Source organism: Echeneis naucrates, chromosome 24 (assembly GCF_900963305.1).
Source record: "Echeneis naucrates chromosome 24, fEcheNa1.1, whole genome shotgun sequence".
In the NCBI taxonomy this organism is placed as follows: Eukaryota; Metazoa; Chordata; class Actinopteri; order Carangiformes; family Echeneidae; genus Echeneis; species Echeneis naucrates.
In genome coordinates, this window is record NC_042534.1 from 18,901,264 (window position 1) to 18,924,764 (window position 23,501).

The window sequence follows — 23,501 nt, forward strand, 5'->3', positions numbered from 1 at the left end:
AAACAGAGGCAAACCCACAGCCTGCAACTGAAATCCAGCCCAGCCCACACATAATCAGCGCTCTCAGAATTGGGCTGAGTTTAAAAGCCCTCCTGTAATCCTAAATTTTAGTTTCTGAAAGATAATACATTCAAAATTATTAAAGCTACAATGTTTGGAAAAGCTCACTCACTTTGTGACAAACCAAATGGATCCTGGGAACACAGGAATGATTTTCACTCCTCAGAACTAATGAAGTGATAACTAGGTCTGAAGTCACACCAGGATATCCTAAATTCTTTGGCTCATATAATGAATAATTTGATGCCTGTTATTCATTGCAACCAACATCTTTAGTCCAGGGTTTAAAATGTCTTCTGGTTTAAGTCACACTGTAATCCTCTTACTTCATGATGTTGTTTAAACAAATGACCACCACAGAATCTTGATGAGCGCTTTCATTTTAACATATTCTTCATGATATAGTTAGTTAAATTGTGGTTAAGGGTTGTACTTTTCAGCTTAGTTAAACCATCCATTATCTGTCAGCATTGACATCACCACGCATGTCTTCGGACTGTGGGAAGATGGAGTAACAGGAGAGAACCCATACAATCACATGTAAACTCTACACACAAAGGCCCCATGCCCAGGAATCAAACCCAGAATTTTCTTGCTGTGAGGTGACACTACTAACCTGTATTGGGCGTATTTATTTTTTATTTTTTCCAATTCATAATAATGATCATCGTCGCTGCTGTCACTGTGTGCAACATGTATTAAATATATACTAAAACTCTCAAGAATAACTATGGTGGTTATTTTGCCTACTGCTTAATATTTAGTTGTTTACTATGAAAATGTTCAGTGCATGGTTGGTGCAACCTGAACTGCATCTGTTCCTCAGTTTCACAGTTGTTTAATTATTAAGTCACTTCTCTGCTTGATGGACAGTTTAAATTTGTACCAAGGCCAGAGAAATTAGACAAATAGTTCCACCTTGTGTCTTTGGTTCAGTTGTCATTCTAAAAGGGAAACAACTGTCAAATGAGGTAAAACCCGCAAACTGCTGCCTACATTGTATTGACAAGGACGTGATTGGTTTACCTTACTGCTTTTCTGTATAGATATGCATTTTCTTAAAAATTCTGAAGCTAATTTCTATGCGCAGCTGAGGTTGAGATGTCTGTAACTGTTGGACAGGAAGAATTATATTCAAGATACTGATGAGGTTTTAACACACAAAAAAAAAACAAATGTATATGCAGTGTAATCTCAAGGACAGGGAAAATTATTATACACAAGTCAAACTGGTAAAAAACACATTTAATAGTAAGACTGCTGGTGGCAGTGGGTGATTTCCAAATATATACACAAAGCACATGAATTAACATCTTCAAAACACACACTACACACAACAATAGAATCCATTTTAAAGTCCATGAGTCTAAGTCCCACAGGGATAATAAGACATCCAAGGCTGATGTCAGATCTGAATTATGAGCAAATATTTTCAGTGAACATGCCATATACCACTCTATAAAAAAATGACAATTTGTAAGATATAACAGTATATCTACAAACAAGTTATTTCAATTGACTGTAAGAAAAAATTCATATGTAAGGGAACCAGTCTGCAGCAATTACTCATGAAATCCTAAGATCCTGCTTAAAAAAAAAAACAACAAAAAAACAAGAAAGTCATTTTTTTTCCAACACCACTGCAGGATACAAAACCTGCAGCTGCTTCAACATCAGCTCAGTGACACCTGAGAAAGCTGCGTCAATGATGATCTTAACCTTACTGAGGGATTTCAGATTATGCCGGTTGTTGAATCTGACACAGGTGTCTTTGGTGCTCACACTGCATGTTTTTTTCCATAAATCTGGCACATTCACCTTCCTAGCCAAGGCTTGTTCAGACTTATTTGACTGTTCCAGGAACTTCAAGAAAGACATTTCAAATCCCATGGGTTTAAAGGTGGCCAGTGACGCACTCTGCTCCTTTCCCTCCTCCTGCAGCACTGCAGGGCATGAGGAGTCTGACTCCTCGCCTTTACAGTAGACAATGTCTGTCTTTGTCATGCGCTGAATTTTCTTGCGCTTCACTATTTTTCCAATGAGTTTACGTGGACGCCCTCGTTTGCGTTTGAGCACCACAGAGCCATCTGAACTCTCATCATTTGATAGTTTGCTGTCAAAAAATGCGGTGGGGATCCCTACTGCACTCCTTTTGCGCAGGACAGGCTTCGAGTATCCGTACTGTTCTACCTCCAGGTTAGCATCTGTTGCCAGTTCAACGTCCGACAAATCAGAGGTATTGTCTGATTTGGAGTCGTCACTCCTGACAGAGCGGCACTTCTGCCTGTGTACCTTTTTGCAGAATATGAAGTGGCTTCTTTGCTGTTCCAGGTACTTCTCTGAGAGCCCATGTCCAATGTAATGTTTTAATATGCTCCGCTCTGAATTCATGACTGACTCACATCCTTTGATCATACAGGGGTATTGCAGAGGAAACTTCTTGGTGCACATCGCAGATGCCTCCACTTTAGATTTCAATGAGGGTTTTCCATATTTTGTCCAATGATTGTTTTTTGCTTTGCTCACTCTCTTTGTATCATTTAAGATCTTTTTATTTGTCTCTATATTTTCTTTCCCATTACTTGTCTTGGTAATTTGGTAGAGCAAAGCCAATGAATTCTCTTTCATCCCATCTTCTTGAATTTGCTGATTTTTGAGTTTAGGCTGGTACACCTCCTGATGCTTTTTCATGGCATGTCGCAGCAGGTTTGACTTTGTTGCATATGAACGGTTGCAGCCTTCAATTTCACACTTGAAGGAGCCATTAATTTGTTCAGGCTTGGCCAGTGTTACATCTTTATGCTTTTCTTTGACGTGGCCAACATACTTCCAGAGATTTGTGAAGGATACCGTGCAACCTTGATGGCCACAAGCAAAATTACCAAGATTGATGCCGGATAAGATACTGCCAACCTTATCAAGACAAAATTTGTGTAGCTGAAGATAGTGCTGTAAAAGGTTGGGAACCTCCTGAAAAACTCTGGAGCAGTCCTTGACCTGGCATCTGAACTCAGATATTTGGGGGATCTCTGTCTGTGGCTCCTCCTCACTGTGCCCCATCATTTCATCCAAACCTTCAATCTGGTCCTGCTCCTTGTTCACCTCCAGTGTGGAGAGAGCAGACTGGTGAACTGCTCTGTAGTGGAGGATCAGATTGTGTTGGATGGTGAAGGCTGCCACACAACCTTGATGAACACAGCGATAAGGTCTGTATGGACTCATGGCATCCCTGGACCCTGACTTCTTCTCTTTTGTCTTCCTAGTTATGTCGAAGCTTGTCTTCACTGATGACTGTCTGATAGTGTTAGCCTTACATATGGAAGAAGGAGCTTGAGTGGGATGAGCTGACACCTGAGACAAATGGGCTCCAATTTGAGGACCAGTTGTTGCGTGTTGAGTGGGCACCATAGGTAGGTTTCTTGGCTGTCCATGTGGCAATGGCTGTGTTGTTGTGTTGCCTGTCCCTGCTTCTACTGATTGAGGTGCTAATGGGGAGGTCGCAGCCTGTACTGGGATAACTGCTTGGTTATGGACAGAGGCTATTTGCAGGAGTTGAATAACTGTGGAACGACTGTCATTGTGAAATTTCTGATCACTGGTCTCTATGTTAGCTTGTGGTACAAATCCCTGTGCTGTATCTTGGAAAGAATATAGATGCTTTCTACTGTGCAATGATGGATTGGTCGCTGCTGGAGCCTGGTTCGGCCTGATGGGCCACTTTTGAATGGTAGCAGTTGCAGCAGCTTTGGCCAGCCGACGCTTCATATCCAGATTGCCGATTTCTTCAGCTGTTAGTTTGTGCGCTGACTGGTAGTGAGTACGAAGGTTTGAGTTTCGAGTGAATGTTTTACTACACTTCTGACATTTGAAAGGAGCATATTGGCCATACCTCTTTTTAACCACATTCACCATCTCTAGTGTATAGTGGTGAGTTTTTGAAAGGTGTTTCCAAAGGGCTTCACTTGACATGGAGCTAAATGTACAATTTGTATTCTCACAAACAAATGGCTTGGCAGAACTGGCCAATGTAGAGGTATGTGGCTGCAGCATTGTTGGTCCTTTCTGGCTGGATGTAGAAGGGCTGTTTGATTTCATCTGATCTGAGATTTCTCTGGCCAGGTTGAGCCTTTCAAATGCACTTTGAATTTCCGTCATCCACTGTTGCTGGCTGGCAGACAACTTAATTGGTTCAGGATCCACATCATTGGCTCCAATACCTGTGGGACTCAGTATCTCCTGGTTGGGGGTGGAGGTTTCTCTGAAACATGTGAAGCTACGTTTGTTCGCTAGACATTCGATTTCACCAATGGTTCTAGGAATGATTGCAGTATTTTCTAGAATGACTTGACTTTGACCAGGTGAATCATTCTTTGCTTCACAAAGTAGGTGATGATGCCCGGAATTGTTGGATGGACCGCATATCAGGCCAAATGATATTTTTGAATTGGTGTGAATGTCAGTGTTGCCTGATGAGCCGTTTTTACGCTGAAAGTCACCGGCCAGTATCTGCTGTCGCAGTCTCTTCTTAACATCCTGCTCGGTGGTCTTCCTTTGTGTATCAGTTTGGTTGACACTTGATTGTGGACTAAGCTGACGATCAGGTAACACCGTTTGCATTACTGAGTGGGAGTCTATATCTGGTGTGTGCACGGCTGTCTCATTGTGATACTTTCCAGTGTGCATATCCCCAGGAGCCATATTGCTGGTGGTTACACTGCTGGGAAAAACAGCAGGAGTGTTTTCAGTGAGGATCTCAGAAAGAAGCGAGTCAGGGTATTTGCTTCCTGCAAATGTATCAATGATTGGCTGTGCGTAATGGACTGCACCAAATGAGCTGTCCTGTGGCGTCTCCCCTCTCTTCAGCTGGACATTTTCTGTATGCTGAATGGCTGAGCTTCCTGGCAAACGCTCACCAGCATCATAGGGAACACATGGGTTTTGAAACAATGTACCAGGAGCAGGTGTGTGCACAAACAGGTCAGACATATTGGATTCAGCCATGATCTGTTTTAAAATATCCTCCTTTGACTCATTATTCCCATATTCTGGCAAATTCTCTTGTGGATAACTGGGTGTGGGGTAATCTTTAGTAGCTGTTAAAGCACTTGTCACTGACTCAGGAGCCTTTTCTTCAAAGACAGCAGCAGGATTAAAGGACAACTGTGGCTGAGCAGTGCTAACTGTTTGTTCTGAATTGAGAAGGTCAAGAAATGAGGTTGGCAAATCTGTGTTCAGCTCTGACTCATCGTATGGCTTGCAGATGGTGCGTTTGGACAAATGGCCTCCCAAGGATTTGGGACTCTTAAATTGTCTGAAACACCTGCAACAAACAAATTTGCCATCCCTGAGAATAGCTGGCCATTTGGTTCTTTTGTTTCTTCTGCCTCGCTTTTGGTTTTTGGGGCTGCTGTTCTGGCTTGCTTGGTCTGAAGAGGGAAAACTGGACTGACTCTGCATTGGTTTTTCTGGTGCCTTGGTACCTGAGACAAAACCTTGGGTTTGCGATGTATATGGCATGAGTTGGTCTTCTTGCTGTGACACTTCTTTTGCACATGGGAGGAAAACTGACTGGGACCTATTTTCCATGAGCTGTGACTGCAGGGACTCCGTTTGTATGCTCATTGTTGATCCCATCATAGAGCAAGATGAGTCAGCAAGGGGCAGAGTAGTGCTGCTGGAGTCAACTTGAAGCATCAATGGCAGGTCAGATGGGTAGACCTGCAAAGAGCCACAATTTTGAATGTGTTCATTACCAGTGCCAGGGGTCAAATTCTCACTCCCTGACATTTGGGCCTGCATAGATACTGGATTTGTATCATTTCCTAATGTAGAGAGAACAATTGGATTCAAAACATTTTCTACTATGAGCGAAGAATTTTCATTGTAGGCAGATGAAGGTTGGGAATGCATTGACGTATAATTTGATCTTGTACCCATGTTAATATAAGGAGGTGACTGGATGACATTTTGCCTATGAACTCCATTAACTGGTCCTTGGTTATCATTGCTCTGCTGGTTCTGTAGTGAGGGGAATGAGCAGAGATGTCCAAGATATGGCATGTTCTGTGCTGAAGTATTAGTTATCTTGATTTTAGTTCGATTAACTTTCCATTGCTCATAGAAATCTGGGTGAACTGATTTCATGTGCTTGGCAACACTTCGGTAGGAGCTATAGTGCCTTGTGCACATTTCAAAAGCACAGTGAAATCGCTCTCTCTGTCCTGGACAGGGCCCTGTGGTAGATGAGGATGTCATAGAGTTCTCTGATCTGCTACCAGCCAATGGCTGGGGGGTTGCAGTTGGTGGAACTGGCTGTGACATTGTTGGCTCTGTGGAGTTCTGGGGTGGTGACACAGTCAGGAGGTTGCTACTATATATTTGCTGTTGCTGTCCCGCTAATGGTGTGTTAGAGTCAGAGTTGGAGCTTGGGGATCCATTATTTACGTTACAAGGGAACATCTGCGACTGTCCTTGCAAAACATGGGTATTACAGCCAAATGGCACTGTAGCTAAATTGGATTCAAATGGATTGGCTGATTGATTTTGTTGAGTTTGTCTCATGTACCCAAAAGAATTCCCCCCTGAACCATCTCTGAGTCTGTTGGGATTAAACATGTGGGAGTTCACAGAAATATTTGAACTCTGTGTCTCATTGATTGAGAAGGGTGATTTTTTGTGTTCATCTCTGTGATGTCCTACATTATCCACAGGTGCTGGTGAAGATTTCAGCAAACTCTCAATGGACACTGACACTGCACTATCAGTGTTCCAGTTCTCCTTTTTACCTAGAGTCTGGTCTGATAGCACTTGTTCAATGACAGAAGGGCTAGGTTGGCTAGTCTGCTCAGTGAGTGACCTTTCCTCGTGAATGGAATGCTCCTTCTGGTGCAAATCCAGCTGCTGTTGTGAATGTAATACCTTTCCACAGTCTACAACCTTACAAGTGAAAGTTTTATAATGTTGTGCCTCATGGTCATACAGCTTAAAGGCCTCATTGAAAACATGCCCACAGTTGGGAAACATGCATCTTGCCTTAAAAACAGAATGTGTCTTTCTGTGTATGAGAAGCTCAGTGTTGGATAAGAAATTTGCCTTGCAGTTCAGCTGTATGCAGATGTAAGGCTTCACACCACAGTGGACCTGTAGATGGTCATTCAGGTGGGTCACGTTAACAAAGTGCCGGCGGCAGTATTGGCACACAACCTTTTTCGCTTGCATTTCCAGAAATGTCTTTGCTTCCTCATCGTCTCCGTGAGCTTTGACATGTGCAATGAGATTTTTGAAAAATTTGAAGCTTCTTCTGCATTTCCCAACTGGGCAAATATTGTCCTCACTGCTCTCTATTTTACATCCATCCACTGTTGCCTGGACCTTAGAAACCAAACCCCCATTATCTCCCAGGAAATTTCCATTTTCATGGAACTGATCATCTGTTTTTGCTTTTAATGCCGCAATAACAGGAGCAGCTGTTTTGGGATTTGCCAGTTTCTTGTTTGTTTTCATTGCAGTTAGCCTTTCCTTGCATGACTGCTTTACATGTGATGTTACATGAGGAATCAATGTATCTTTTGAGGTAAAGGTTTGAGCACATATTGGGCAACTGTATACGCCACCACTCAGGTGAGTCTGTGCATGGCGTACAATCCTGTGGCCAAGAAACTCCTTGTCACACAGCACACAGTACTGCATGTACGCCTGCCAGTTTCTGAACCTGGCAGATATAAAGCCTTTTTCTCTCAGTTTCTTCATTTCCCTATTTTTCTGTTTCTTGTCTGTGATATCTTTTAGTTCATAAGTACCACTGACTAAAGGGTCTGGGATATTGTTAAATCCCTCCTGACTAAGGAATTCTTCCTCTTCTGGGCTCTCGGTATCATTTAGCAAGTCAATGGAAGATACAATTGAAGCTTCTTCACCCATTAGTGCTAAACAGTGACGCTTCAGTGTTTTCCAGTCCCAGAACTCTGGGTCAAAAGGCCACTGGGTTTTGAAAACCAGCAGGAGTTCACAGCGCAGTGAGTTGGGAACAGGCATATTCTCCTCCTCAGGCTTTTGATCTGGTTCATTATAAAGAGTCTCCACAGCGTAGTATGAATCTACTGTGGGTTCCAGGAGGAACTCGGTCAGCTGACAGGCCCGCTTGACTTCCAGGTCAGTGTCAAGCAAACAGGAAATGGTTTTACACACAGTGGCCTTGCTGCTTCCATCATCTGATTCCATCTGCAGAGCTCTTATGCACATCTCAATGCACACTGGGAGTCCAACGCTGTCAATCTATGAAAAGAGGAGATAGCCATTTTACAGCCATGGGCCCGAAACGTTTTAGTTCCAAGAGTGGCTCAAGACTTTTGTAACTACAGCTCTGGAAAAAAGAGCATTTAAAATGAAAGCGATTAAAAACCTTTCCATTTGGCAGGGATTTACCTGCTACAAAAAAGTTGACTATTTAGCTGACCCTAAGCACTTTAGTCAGTTCTATGGTGGCCCTGCGAGTGCAATATACTGCAACTTAAGACATGCAAAGAAATTAAGAAAAAGCTCTGCATCAATTTGACAAAAAATGCACACTGCAATTTAACACTTGCCCAACACATGAATAAAATGTGATGTAATTGCTTGCAGCAAAACAAGTGTTTTGTTTTCTTTGTGTTTGTGTTTTCTTAATATGTTGCTCAACTGTGAAATTGATGGAGTGAGGGAAGCAGCACTAGTCCTAAATGCACTGCCCAGTTGCAGTGCATTGCACTATCAGGGCGAGAGTGAGGATGGAAGGTAGGTCCCCACTGTAAAAAGCTAAACAGTCTGAATATGAAAGATGTTGTTGTCGTTGCAGGAAAAACCTTTATGCAGCAGTTCACACTTAAAAAACAGGACTTGGGCAAAAAAAAACAAAAAAACAGAACAAAGTCAACATATATAGCAGCACTGTGTGGATCGTCTGATAAATCCAATCAAATACACCAAATCATGACAAAGTTACCTCAAGGTCCTCTTGCAGATCATTTGCAGATCTAGCCAAACTCTTCATTATTCATTGTGTAGGATGGGAGTGCGTGATTTATCCATCATGTAAATAATACATTATACATAAGAGGGAAATTTTGACAACTTTCGTTTTTCACATGGGCTGACTGTATACTGACCTCTGATTGGATGACCTTGATCAGGAACAGGATGTGGTACACAGTTTTGGAAAGTAAAGACATTTGACGGCAACTGTTGAGGAAGGCCTGCTCTGATGGCTCCAGCCGCTTTAGCAGCTTGCTCCAAAATAGAGTCAGCTCCCTGGTTTGAATCAAATGGGGGAGAAGGAAATTCTCACTGACAATGTAAAACATGCAATGGCACCAGATATCATAGCTGCTACATCCAGGATACGCAACATCTCTTAGTAATTTGTGATTCCTTATGTGGGTTGTGGGTATGCTTAGACTTAATGGATGATGTTCCTTTAGACCAGCATCCAGCCACATCAGTTTTAAGTTCTCATTAATAAAAAAATTGGTCATGCAAATGAGTGTTGAATGGATTAGCTTTTTCTTTCTTACCAAGCACAGTATGTATCTCCTTGGAGAAGCTGCCGGCTAAGGAATGCTGAACACAAGCTGAAGGCTGCCGCCTCGTCTCCATCTGACTCCAGATTACAGATCATCTCTAATGCATCACGGCAATCCTCCTTTGAAAGCTGTGCAGATTATGGTCATTGATACAGACATTAGACTTCACTCTGAATAAAAGATATCCACAAGACAAAAACTATATGCTGAAACGCTCTATGTGTCCCTAAATTATAGGCCCCACGCCTTCAAATTGCTTTTATTTATTTATTTTAGTCATAAATGCACCAACGCCACATCTCTCCACCTTCACAGCACAGCCTGTGTATTGATGAGTGCAACAGCGGGGGGAAGGGAAGAAGTGGGGGGATCCTATTGGAGTTCATTACTCCTGAGAGTGCAGCCTTGAAAGTGACATCATGTCAGGCACCAGGTCAGAGTCAGAGAAGTGTAGTCGTGAGGAATAAGGCAGCAAATTACCGGAGGAAAGGTAGACTTAATAGCCAACTCAGTGACGCTAACTTGGGTAAACTAATTGATAGCATTAAGCTAATATCGACACATCATTATGTATTAACTGCTGACTGAATTTTCAGATGAACTTCAAATATTTCTCTAAGAAGAGAAAGACAATTGGAAAAGATGGCAGTCATCATGTATCATTAGCCTTTAACTGACATTGTATATGGCTGAGATGTATAGGTTGTAGTGGTTGTAAGGGAAAAAGCCGTTTTAAACTGGCCAGCCAATACATAGGTTGGGAAAGTTAAAAGTTAAAAACAGTCAAGTGTCGTTTGTTTACTCCGCCACGCTCCCCGGAGAGCCTGCTGCCGCTGCTGAAAAAAAAAAAAATCCCAGAGGAAACACTGGAGTCTCTGTCCATGTTTAGGCCTATAGAAACTTTATCTGTCCCCCGACCACCTAAATTTTACCAAACCCAAATTAAACAGAGCAGGAGCTAAAAACAAAAACAAAAACTAGGGCCCGACCAATTTATTGGCGAGCCGATTAAATCGGATTATATCCGATTATAGCCCGTTAGAGAATTTCGGCGAATTTTGGCCGATTACCGATTATTCTCTGATATTTTCAAAAATAAAATGCTGGGAATAAGACTTAGTTTTACTTTGAAAAGATTCTCCCCCTTAAAAATATCCACCAACAGTGGGCAATTTATCCTGTAGAGGGCGCACCGACCTCATGACAAACTCCATCCACTATCCACTAACCACCTCACAGCACAGCTGAGTGACTGATCTGGAGCAGGCAGCAGCAGGGACATACAGAGGAGAGCAGTCTGCCTCAACGGTAAATAAAAAAGTTTGTGAAATAAACAATAAGTCAACAAGTTTCAATTCAACCCACTTCACGATGTTCCCCACTGTGTTGGTCTCGGTCACGCCGAGTTAACGTTTAAGCACTATGTAATATGCAAGCTAAAGTTAGAATTAGCCATCTGCTATTAGCCTCGCTACACATATTAGCCGTGTCAGTAACAGTAGAATAAACATAACAATACACATTACGTAATCGACTAGCTACTTCTTTCACTGAGGCAGCTGCATGTTTCCAGATAAGACCAGAGCAATGATGAGGCATCGACCGGCGGAGGGGAGAGGGGGGTGGCAAGTAGGTGAGTAGTTGAAAATGTTTTTCTGGTCCGAGTTTGAGTCATGATAAATACGTGGTACATTACTGAGATGATCAGTTGGTCTTCCTGTCAGCGTGAAGAGCAGTTGGGTGGTTGTCATGTTAATATGCTGCTTGGCTTAGCAATAAAAATGATTTGAAATTAGTTTTCTGCCTTTAATTCTTTGCACAAGTATGTGAAAGGCTTAAAAGCAGCCATTTGTTCAAAAAAATTAAGTATATGTAGATATGTTACTTAAATTAATAAAAAATTGTAAAACTTCATAAAAAAATATATATATAAAAAAAAAAAGGCAGATTAATCGGTTATCGGATTTTTTCCCCCTAATAATTGGTATCAGCCCCAAAAGATCCATATCGGTCGGCACTAACAAAAACTTAACTGAAATCAAAACAGCCACAAATTTGATCTCAAATAACACTGCAATTAAATGTAGACTTTTGAATATTTGATCACCATCATCAAAATCCCTACTAGTTAAGGATCTTATTGCTGATCATCCTATTTTCTTATCCTTGTGCCACAGGTTGAGGAGGGTGGGTGGCTGAGATATTTCAATCAGGCCTATTGATCAACCAAATCAATCAAAATCTGGCTGTACGTCCTTCGAAAGCCTCACTCTTGGTCTTTCCCACTCAAACTGGAAAGGTTAAAAACCAGTTCTGCTAGTTACAGTATACCTTCCATCTGATCCGTACTCAGAATTCCTATCAGAGTTTTCTGAGTTTATAACAGAGTTAGTACTCAGCACAGATAAAATCATTATACTGGGAGAATTCAATATATACGTAGATGTATCAAGCAACAGCCTTAGTTCTGGATTTCTTTCCCTACTAGACTCAATTGGCTTTTCCGATGCATGTGAATGAACCCACTCACCACTGCAATCATATCCTTGACCCTGTTCTTACATATGGCATTGAAATTGACAAGTTAACAATTTTTCCTCAAAACTCTCTTTTGACCGACGATTACTTTGTTACATTTGAGTTTATTTTAATTGACTGCACAGCATCGAGGAATAAACTCAGCTATTGAAGATGTTTATCTGAAGAGGCTGTGGTTAAATTTAAAGAGACCATTCAGTCATCATTTCCAACAATGCCATATCTAAATTCAAATGAGGATTTCTCCCATACCCAGGTTGATGACCTTGTTATTAGCGCAATGGGCACACTGTGTTCAAATCTCAATGATGCCGCCCCTCTCAAAAAGAAAGTAATCAAACAGAGGAGACTGGCTCCCTGGTATAATTCTGTCAAGGTAATTAGAAAGATGTTCCAGTAACTGGGAAGAGTCTCACAGAGTCTCACGTGTAAAAAAAGCTATCTGCAGTGCTAGAAGCTCATATTACTCAGCACTAATAGAAGAAAACAAGAACAACCCCAGGTTGACAGAGAGCCATAGCTCAGTTGATCCCGTCCGCTCTCAGCAGTGGTGGACTTTTTTACAGGTATATCTGGAATCATTCTCACCTCTGAATCTCTCAGAGCTAGCTTCTATAGCCTAATCATCCAGACCATCAACCTGTCTATTAGACCCAGTACCAATTAGCCTCTTTAAAGAGATTTTTACTTAATTGAGCCGTTCATTCTAGATCTGATTAATTTGACCTTATCTTTGGGTTATGCACCTCAGACTCTTAAGACTGCGGTCATCAAACTCCAGCTTGAAAAGCCGAATCTTGATCCAGATGTTTTGGCCAACTATAGACCCATAATGAACCTTCCCTTCATTTCTAAAATCATTGAGAAAACAAGAGCAAACCAATTACACGACCATCTGGATGGGAACAGTTTGTTTGAAGAGTTTCAGTCAGCATTTAGAGCCCATCATAGCACAGAAACAACACTGGTTAAAGTCTACAATGATATTCTAATGGCTTCAGACGCCATACTTCTCTTTTTAGATCTTAGTGCTGCATTTGACACCATAGATCATAATATTTTACTACAGAGACTGGAAGTCTAAAGTGGTTCAAATCCTATTTTTAAGCTAGACATCAGTTTGTTCATGGTGACAACAGCTGCTCCTCATGCACTGTAGTCAGTTATGGAGTCCCACAGGGTTCGGTACTTGGACCAATCCTCTTTACACTTTATCTGCTTCCTCTAGGCAACATTGTCAGGAATGCAGACAACACTCAGATGTACCTATCAATGAAGTCAGTCAGATTGTCAGACTGCAAACATGTATTGAAGACATAAAAATCTGGATGACCCAAAATTTTTTACTACTTAACTCTAATAAAACTGAAGTTTTTTTCTCGGCCCTAAGCACCTCAAAGAAACGCTATCTAATCATCCAATCAGTCTGGACGGTATTAGTTTGGCTTCCAGCTCCACTGTAAGAAACCTTGTGGTAACTTTTGACCAGGACATGTCCTTTGTCCCTCACATAAAACAAGTCAGTAGGGCAGCTTTTTTCCACCTGAGAAACATTAGGAAAATCAGAAACATCCTCTCTCAAGATGATGCAGAAAAACTAGTCCATGCATTTGTAACTTCTAGGCTGGACTACTGTAGCTCACTCGCTACTATCGCTACTATCTGGATGTCCAATTTTACAAATGTGGTTCACACACACCCTGTCCACATGTGTACCAAATTTTAGGTTGATATGTAAAACTACTGAGGCACTATAGAGTTTTTACCAAACGGTGTCCCTTGGCAATCTACAATGTGCCAAACCTATCCAAAATGGTCCAATTTGGCTAAAATGCATACTGCAAGATTTCAGTGAGATAAGCTTTTGGTGCCAGACGCAGATATGATTTATTTAGATTTATTTACAGTTACACAAGTAAAATTCCATTTGAAAATTTAATGTAGGGGGAAACACAATTGTTATTTTGAGGCTTTATAACTCCAGAAGTAAACCCACAACCATCAGTGATGGCTTAATTTAACAAAGACCTTTGAAATATTAGTTTCTGAAATTCCATGTATTGTCTTTTATTATTGAGTTTCATTATTACATTAAAACTTGGGGCAGTAAAAAGAACACTTTTTGTGTAGACGTCTAACGTTATTATGATTATTATTATACTTATTGACACTGGGATTGACAAAGGGACCAGCTGGTTGTAGGCTGTCATCGTTGACATCGCCCTCATTTTCGTCCTCACTTTCCAGCATTTGCAGCACCTCCGTCACTTTAAACACCCTCTTCGCCATGTTGGTGGAAAAAATGGCAAACTTCCCCACGACAATAACAAAAAGGACAGTAAAAAAAAAAAACAATTAAAAACCAAGTAAAAGAGAAATCCAGGCCGACAGCATTGACTGTGTGCATCACTGTGTTTGTTCATGTCTGTCTTGTGTGCCTCAACTCAGCTTGACAATAAATAAACTGGGTTATTTGGGGTGAAAATTTTGCCCAATCAAGAGATTATTATACATTGAATGATACCTTAGGGTCTCTACTATTTGATGAAAAACATGTCACCATCGTGGTTTTGATTGACTGGAGACCCCATATGCACATAAAGGAAGCGCAGTCTGACGGAGCTTTCAATTAGCAGTAGCACAGAGGGGAAAGATGACAAAAGATACGATTAGCTGGTCACAATGGATAAAAGTGAACCGATTATTGTTGGGTACATCTTCAGCTTTAAAATTAGGGCAAGCTTTTAATTTATTCAATATTTTAGGAGGGGTTTGATCGAGAAATGTTTGTATTTCACAGCAATAAAAAAAGGCTTCTGGCTTTTTTTCTTTTTTGTGAACAGGCTTGTTGAAAATTTTATTGGTATAGAAACTCCATTTTTGTTTTTTTTTTCTATGACAGTATACAATTTTTTGGTAAAGGTGTAAAGATGGTACATATATGCTGAAATCACCTTTGCTTCTGGGCTGCCATTCGTCTTCTATTGTTTGACACATTTTCAGTAACTATGAAAAAACCGTAGCACCTAGAAACTTCAAAATTTTTGTAAATGTTGCTGTAAGTGTCCTAAAAATGTCTGTGTTAAGATTTTCACTACACCATGCTTACTTTCGTTGTATAAATTACACATTTCATATGTTAATGAGTTTTGGATGCCAGTGTCCTAAGGAGGCTGAGTGAACAGGTTAAAATGAATCGTTACACCCCTACCAATAACTAAACTGTAAATGTTGCCTCATAAGCAAGTGTTCAATTAGAGGAGCCATCTAGGTGTGAACTGCAAGGGATTGGTGAAAATCGAGTCTGAGAATGGATTGTTTTGTTGTCTGCAGCATCATAGACTCTTGTAAGGTCCTCTGTAACCCAACACTGAGATGAGGGGCACCTGGCACTGTGACGCAGAGCCTCAACAGGAGAATATGAAGAAGGATGCAGTAGCAGGCTCAATAGTAGGCATGCGTTTCAGGTCAACTCTTGCTGCTTTGTGCATGGCTGCCAGGGCTCAGCCATCAGTCTGCCACCAGGAACAAACCCAACTATCTCTCTAGGCTGCTTGTAGCGCCCGCATGCAATCATCCTCCATCCCAGCTGGTGAACTTTGAGCTGAGGAGTAGGAGATTGTCTCCAAAGCAGCAGAGGTCCCACCTTCTGTGTCCCCTGTAAAATCAGAAACTGAAGCTACCAGAGAAAAAGCATCACCCTCTGCAAAGCACAGCGCACGCAGCACATGCACAGGTTATAGGAGAGTGCCTCCCTCAGGCGTTCAGGACCCAGGCATGTGGGGCAAAGATTATGACCATCTTTGGGCTGAAGGGGAGCCTCACAAGATGCACAGTGATGTGGGTTATGTATTACACTAGCAAAACTGCCACAATGGCAAACTATACTGCTTAGATCATACACCGGGAGCAAAAACACTGTCAGTCCTTACAGAGGTCAGTCGCGAAGTTAATGTAACTTAGCAAAAGTAGATAACTGCTGAAAATTATATACACCACATGCTGTATAGAGAGAGCTACCAGGCTGTCTGTACCAGCAGGGGCTATTCAGGAGCTACGCGTCACTCAGTTAGCTGTAGCACAACCCTGCTGCTAACTTTGTTCGTGTTATGCCAGCAGAGGTCAGCCCTCAAGTTAACATTAACCAGTTGGTCAGAGTACAGTGTTACTGCAAACCGTGTTCACCTTATGCGGGAGGGAGGGAGGAAGGGAGGGAGGGAGTATGCTGAAGAGTAGGAATAGGCATGCTGCCTGTACTAGCAAAGAAAAGCAAAACAATCACTTTAGTAGCATTTAACTATAAAAAGAGCATCTGCTGCAGGAAGAACCCACACACCTAGCTGTTGCAAACAGATTAATTAACCAAAATGTTATCCTTGGGTAGCCAAATAATGCACACTGGTAACCTGGGACGCAAAGTGTGGTCACCAGCAAAAACTTTTCCAACTAATAAATCGGCTCCTGCTGGGAATACGGGGCGTGATCACAGCCGTCATTGACAGGGTATGCACCAAAGGTAAAAATTTTGTAGAAATAACCAACAACTACGTCACTTAGCTTCTGTGAAGGGGGAGTAAAGACAATGTCACACCACACAAGATGCCACAGCGTGGCAAAAAGTCCGCTGCCCTGACCATCAGAACTACAAAACAACAGAACTTATTTCAGCTTTCGCTATTATAGCAAGCAAGCAAGGAGATGGAAAGGAAATTACTCTCTTGCAGCAGTGGAATATATAGTGCCTTTCAGTTCACCAAGGGGGTTGCAGGTGACGTTGTTGGTCTACACATGAAATAAGCATGGGTGAAGGAGGGATATTCAGTCATTTAAGCACCGCCTCTGGCAGTCAGCAAAGATGAAAGAGAACCCAATTTTTATTTACTGCTAATATTTGCTAGTGCATATTTAGTGGTAGCAGGCTTAAATCACTATTTACATCTGTATTTTTTTTCCTTGCATTTTTTTAGGCATCTTCTATCCTCCGGCTCTTGTTCTCTCATCTCTCCATCCCTTCAACCCTGCTCCTTCACAATTTCTCTCTCCCCCCAACCGGTTGAGGCAGATGGCTGCCCTCCCTGTAGTATCTTCCAGTATCTTCCTGAGGTTTCTGCCTCTAAAACGGGGGTTTTCCTTTTCACTGTCGCCAAGTGCTTGCTCTTGTAGGAATATGTTGGGTCTCTTTAACACCATGAAGAGTTTGGTCTGGACCTGTTCTATATGTAAATTGCCTTGATGTAACTCTGTTATGATTTGACATTATATATATATATATATATATATATATATATATGAGTTGTCTTGTGGAAGACAAAAGCCTGAGGCAAGGTGCATAGCACTAGAGTATGTTCTTTGATGAAGTGTCATGATATTTTGCTTTACAGCAGACTCACTGTTTTGTTCTAGTAACATCATATGATGCTGCACTATCCTAAGTAGTACATGTACCTCATCCATGAGTTGATCCCTTGTTGAGGTAGCACAGAGGCAAACCAGGTACATCTGCTTGAAATGTCCCTTCCCATGAAGAGGGGGACATTCGGAGCATGTCTTTGCTAGGAGAGCAGCCTTCCCCAGCTGCTTCTCCTTCATCAGTTGCTTCACTCTCATCCCCAACAGGACTGGCCCTTCCTGCAGGAGGAACTCCTCCACTGAAAACCAGAGGCAATGTTGATAAGGATAGCTTTTTTTATGATTTTTACATGAGACTGCAGGATATGTAAACAATGCCAGAAATTACTGATGGGATGTCCCATTTGTCAGCAGCTGATAAATAATCAACTCAAACAGGGATAGAAACAATTCATTTGTTTTCAACGTGTTTCAGATGTCAATTTCATTTCCCTGTGTTGATTTTATTTGTTTTTAATTAAATAAATTACTTTTAAGGATTCTTTATTGAAAACTGCCAAAAGGGTTCTTTCCTTTAGTTTTCCACAACACTGTTTTTGTGAGGGATTGAAGGATCACAGATATGAGGCAGAATTTGGAGAGACAAAGGGCTAGCTAACATTTAGCTAACTAGCTAAAATCATGTTAAACACATTTAATTGCCTATTGATATTCACTCACACTGCCAGTGTATTATACATACACCACATTATTTTTTCGGGTAACAGGCATATCTAGTGACTCTGAATAACAGTGCATGAACTCACCTTGTTCTGGCTGTAGATCTTCATGGGAGAGAAGGCCCTGCAGGACCTTGCTTGTCCAGACACCATCATAGTAGGCCAGAGCACACAGCAGGGACAACTGATTAAGTCCATTCTCTTGCAGCTTACTGTGAGTAAACTTCACACAACAAGAAGTCTCTATTACTCACAAGGAGTTTGACAATATGTTTGCGTCTATTTTGAGGCTACTTTTATCAAGTTTATATAAAAGTATCGAAACCTGAGTAAAACTACTCCTAATGGAGTCTAAGGCCTGCCTCACACTACAGGATTCTCAGGCCAATTTTACTCCGATTGTCGCATTAGATTATCTTCTAATGTCGGATCAATTTTAGGCCCTAAGATTGGCCCTCCCAACAATCGGAGGTATCCTGATAATTTTCAAGCATGTTTCATTTTTGTCGGGATGATTATGCCACTCATTTTCACTGACGATAACAATAGCCAATTAGAGAGAGCCGCCTACAAGGGAAGTCATCGGAAGTTACTGGAGACGAAAATGGCGACCACGAAGGAGCAGTGTGTGCGAGTGTGCTTGACAGCAGAGGAGGAGGACATTCTAGGCGACCTGTGGCAAGACCAGCAGCACCGCATTACACTCAATTTTTGTTTACATTCACTTCCTTGTGAGATGATGTAGGATCACGTGGTGCATTGCTCTCTGGTCCGATAATCTTGAAATTCCATAGTGTGTGTTGGTCATTATTTTCAAATCTGGTATTGTGTGCATGTTTAATCTTTAAGAGAAGATAATCTCATAAGATTCTCATGTATGTGATACAATCTGATTTCAGAAGTTTTTTAAAATCCTGTCATGTGAGCCAGGCTTAAAGCGTCAATAAAACACAGTTTTATAACATTTTGAATGCAGAGACATTTAAGCATAATCAACAAAAAAGCTTAACTGATCAGTGTCAGTGGTAAACATAACGATGGGGGCATCATTTAATCTCTATTTTTTCATCTCTAGTTTTTACAACAAGTGGACTCATGTTCACATACTAGAGGTCACAGCTAAGTTCCAGGGGTGTGATGCTTTGTCATGAGGAGCACAGACTGATCGCTTATCTTATTCAAATTAACTTCTGAACTTTCTGAAAAAGGCATTCAACATCTTTACCTGCACAGATGACTTGAATTGTTTCCACAGGTCATCAGGAACATTTTTCAGTGAGAGTAGAAGCTCCACAAAACTCCTGCAGAGCAAACCCAAAAACACGATGCTGACTACAGTTCCAATATAACTATGGTGAGTTTTATAAAGGGCCACCTAGTTTATTGGTTATCTGCAGTTCTTCACATTTTCAAAAGGTACTTACAGTGAAAGCCTTTCAACTACAAGAGGAACATTTTCACACTGCAGGGAGAGGTATGGCGAGGCTTGGGCGTAACTTAGCAGGGCGACTATGTACACTTCCACCAGTGGTAGAGGCTCCTCCTCTATTTTCCAACGACCTGCATACTCCAGCAGCGTCTACACAAAGTGAATAACAAATACTATGAATAGTACGCGTGGACCTTAGTGTATTCTCAACACTCTCCTTCGGAAAGCTATTTTCCGAAGTAAAAGAATGCATTAGTTAATATGCAGCACAAAAAAACTTAGCAATCCATGATTTTTTTTAGCTTTGGGGACCATGGATTCTTCCTGTCTGAATTCAGTGGGGTTTTTTTTTGTTCGGTATCAGAATCCTTACAAATAGTCTGACTCTCCTGCCAATTACATCTTTAGTCTGTTGACATTCATGCAGACATTGGCCTTAGGGGATCACTTAAACACTCATGATCTTCCACATGCTTATATATACACGGGCTTTTATTACTGAACAAAGTTATTCTAAGTCAGTACGTTTACATGCACTCTAGATAAAAGCATTGCCTTGTTCTGATTGTGTTGTGTGTTTTGTAAAAGGTCAAGCAGAAATGACTTAAAACCCACTGTTTGGAATGAGAACAGCACTTCCTAACATTGCGGAGGCAACACAATTTTAGCCAATAATCCGTATATGTTCTCGGCATGAAAACGTAAAGTAAGGACAGTTCCCTGTTCCAATCATAATCGAGTAAAGCAATAGTCTGATTATCTAGTGTTCATGTAAACGTACTGAATTACATCTTTTCCTATTTCTACATCATCACAACAGACAAAGTTTGAAACAGTGAAAGGTGGTCCATTTTGGTGACATGCTAATGCAGAAGAATATCAAACACATTTCGGACTCGGCTGTATCGCAGATGGAATTTGTGTTAAATCACAGAGAGGAAGACAAAGCTCATTTATGCCTCTCACATGTCCTGCTGCCAGCAAATAAGCCTCACAGAGGTGACTGTGAGCCAAGATCACCATGTACAGTTTGGCTGGTTCTCCTGGTAGTCTGTTTTAAAATGTTATGTTGGAGTTTTACAGCATTCAGAGAAAAGTGTAGCCACTGTGTCTCCGGTTTAACAGTTCCTAGCTGTAGACCCCTGCCTAATGCAGTGTAATTTGACCTGGCTCTGGATGCTGACTGTAGCCTTATCCATTGCTGACAAAGGTCAAATGTCAGTGAGTCTCTGCGAGTACCATTTTTCACTACATAGGTTGATTTTTGGTCCTTAAATATGGTCAGACACACACACAGACACTGAGCTTTACACCATAAGCCCCACAGTTTTCAGAAAAATTAGTTTACAATCAACATCATTCTCAAAACTAATCAAATTTATTTATATGGTGCTAAATCATAACAGTCACATCAAGGGACTTTACACATAGAGCAGGTCTAGACCAAACTCTTTATAGAGTTGTTAAAGAGATCTAAGAAATCCCTTCAGAAGCAAGCATTTTCGCAACAGTGACAAGGAAAAGTTTCTTTCTCTGGAGAAATAAAATTTCTTCACCAAAATGCTGATATGAATTCCAGAATGATCAGAAACAAAGAAAGTCAGATTTACATATGAAGGCTTAAAGGAACCAGAGTCCTCCACACAGATCACAGTGTCTTGCCACAGACACACCATCTGGGAAGCTGCCTCATCACTGACCTACACAACATGACCGGAACATGTCTCATGGACAGATGAGACTTACAGAAACTGTCTGAACAACATGCAATGTTGTCTATGTGGGGTGTAACAAAGGGTCTGAGATCACCATGAAAGCATTTCTTCCACATGTTGATCAGGGCACAGGGGGCATAGTATCTCTATATTTGGACAGCTCTATGGAGGGGAAAATTATTTCCCAGGTTTATAAAGATCAGCTAGAAAAAACACTGTTTTCATTCTTGAGTCATTTGTTGATTTTCTTCCACTTATCAGTTAATTTAGTCTTTAAAATTTCACATAATTTTAATAAATAAATAAGTCATGGTCCTTTAAGAAATTTACTTCTAAAGAATCCTGTTCAGGTTTATCAACCATTTTACCTGATCAATAGGCACATGCAGAGACAAGCTGCCTCTTCCTTAATGGCTCCAGTGATGTGATGTCACATTAAGAGCCCTTTCTGGATTTTCAGAAAACGTCAATATTAAAAAAAAAAAAAAAAAAAAACATGTGACAACAATAATCACAATGCACATCTATACATACATACAGTATGAGAAATGGCTTCATATAAAAAAGTCTGACTGTTTTTAAAATCACTGAATATTTTTTTTCTTGTAGTAATTATATAACATTACATACAGAATGATATGAAAAATAAATATTACTGTGGATAAGTGTCAACAATGTTCTCACTACCACCAATGCCTGAATCCACTCATCGTCATCCATCCATCCATCCATATCCTCTGCATGACGTACACATCCATGTTGGGGGCATAATCCAGCACACTTCCTGTCTCGAAATATGCTAACCAAGAAGACCATAACATTGATTTTACGATTATAACTACATTTGAATTTGTTTGGGAGTGGAGGGTGATAGAGATCGGCCCTCCGTGTATCTAATGTGCTGACACAACACGGGACCCTCATCTGTTTAGCCACTGGATTGTCTTGTTGGTTGAATTTTAGGAAACGTATCGGACTCAAGGAAGCCTAGTAAACTGAGTAGCTTAGTATGAAAATGTATTTTCTACGACGGCGTGTGTTTCGGCACGCACATCACTCTGAACCTAGTAAGGCTATAAATCGTACTCTTCCTCCTCCATTGCGTTGCTACAAAGTAACCAATTGTACGTACTGACGTTATTGGCCACCCCGAATATGATACACTAATAATTATACAGCAAGACCGATTGTTTTGTGTTTTCATGTGTGTTTTGTTTTGTCGGCTTTGCTGCAGCCCTGTTAACAAGGGACACATCCCGAGAAATTTGTCTATCTCACGCACGTAGCCAAACATCCAATGCTAAAAGCACACGGCTAACTGCAAATGGGGCTGCCGTGTGGCGGTTGTGCTAAAGTGGAGCTGCGATTCCACAATTCATAAAATGCTATTGGAAAGCAGTTTGCAATTGGTTTGTTGGAACCGCCAGACAATATATACATGGTAGATTTTCATACCAATAATCTAACGTTCACTACATCATACAGGTTTAACTAGCGTGTACTAGCAGCTCAAAAGCTATATCAGTGGTCAGATCGAGTTCAGTTCTCGCGATCAACCTCACCAATTAGCATCAGTTTCCATTGCATATTATTTTATTCGGTTAATTGGAAAAACCCAAACAACGAGGACCCAGAACAATCGACCATAACTCGACTTAGAGATCAACATTCCACTAAATTCTCTAGAAACCTGGACGTGCATTTTATGACTTCAAGACACTTAGCTTGTGGGCTAAAGATGCGAGGAGAAACTCACCCTACAAAATTCTTGACAGTATTCAGAAGAGGTGAGGACCGGAGAGTCGCTGTTTTCTGTACACACGACTTCTTGCAACGCTTGCAACCGTTGTCTGAGTTCCCAAATTGTTTCACTGATACTGTTCTCAGGACTACGGTCCTGGTCGGCCTCCTCGTCCGCCATCTTCACATCCAGCTCCGGCGCGTACCACTACCGCGTCGCAACGTAATAGCGTACGCAGCGTACGTGATGATGCAAGGCTGTCATGACTATGGAGGTTATTACAGATTAATGTTCCCCCTGGCATGTTTCATGCTACTTATTCTATATCTTTATACACTGTAATCGTATATATTGTGAATATAATATGTTCTGATGAAATATTCATACATTCTG

General features: G+C 41.2%; 1 protein-coding gene across 2 annotated transcripts; it reads right to left on the reverse strand.

The window, feature by feature from the left end:
* Window positions 1–1,290: 1,290 nt before the first annotated feature.
* Window positions 1,291–23,294, reverse strand: znf292b (zinc finger protein 292b). Of its 2 annotated transcripts, XM_029496160.1 has the most exons (8): window positions 23,124–23,294; window positions 19,648–19,802; window positions 19,449–19,524; window positions 18,311–18,446; window positions 17,601–17,803; window positions 9,609–9,745; window positions 9,204–9,345; window positions 1,291–8,334 (listed from the first exon to the last, which is right to left on the reverse strand). In XM_029496160.1, exons 1-8 carry the CDS (start codon window positions 23,286–23,288, stop codon window positions 1,681–1,683), a joined length of 7,668 nt encoding a protein of 2,555 aa, XP_029352020.1. In that variant the 5' UTR covers window positions 23,289–23,294; the 3' UTR covers window positions 1,291–1,680. The 2 variants fall into 2 exon arrangements, with proteins under 2 accessions (XP_029352020.1, XP_029352021.1); XM_029496161.1 differs by lacking the exons at window positions 1,291–8,334; window positions 9,204–9,345; window positions 9,609–9,745 and adding an exon at window positions 13,708–14,465.
* Between the last annotated feature and the right edge of the window lie 207 nt (window positions 23,295–23,501).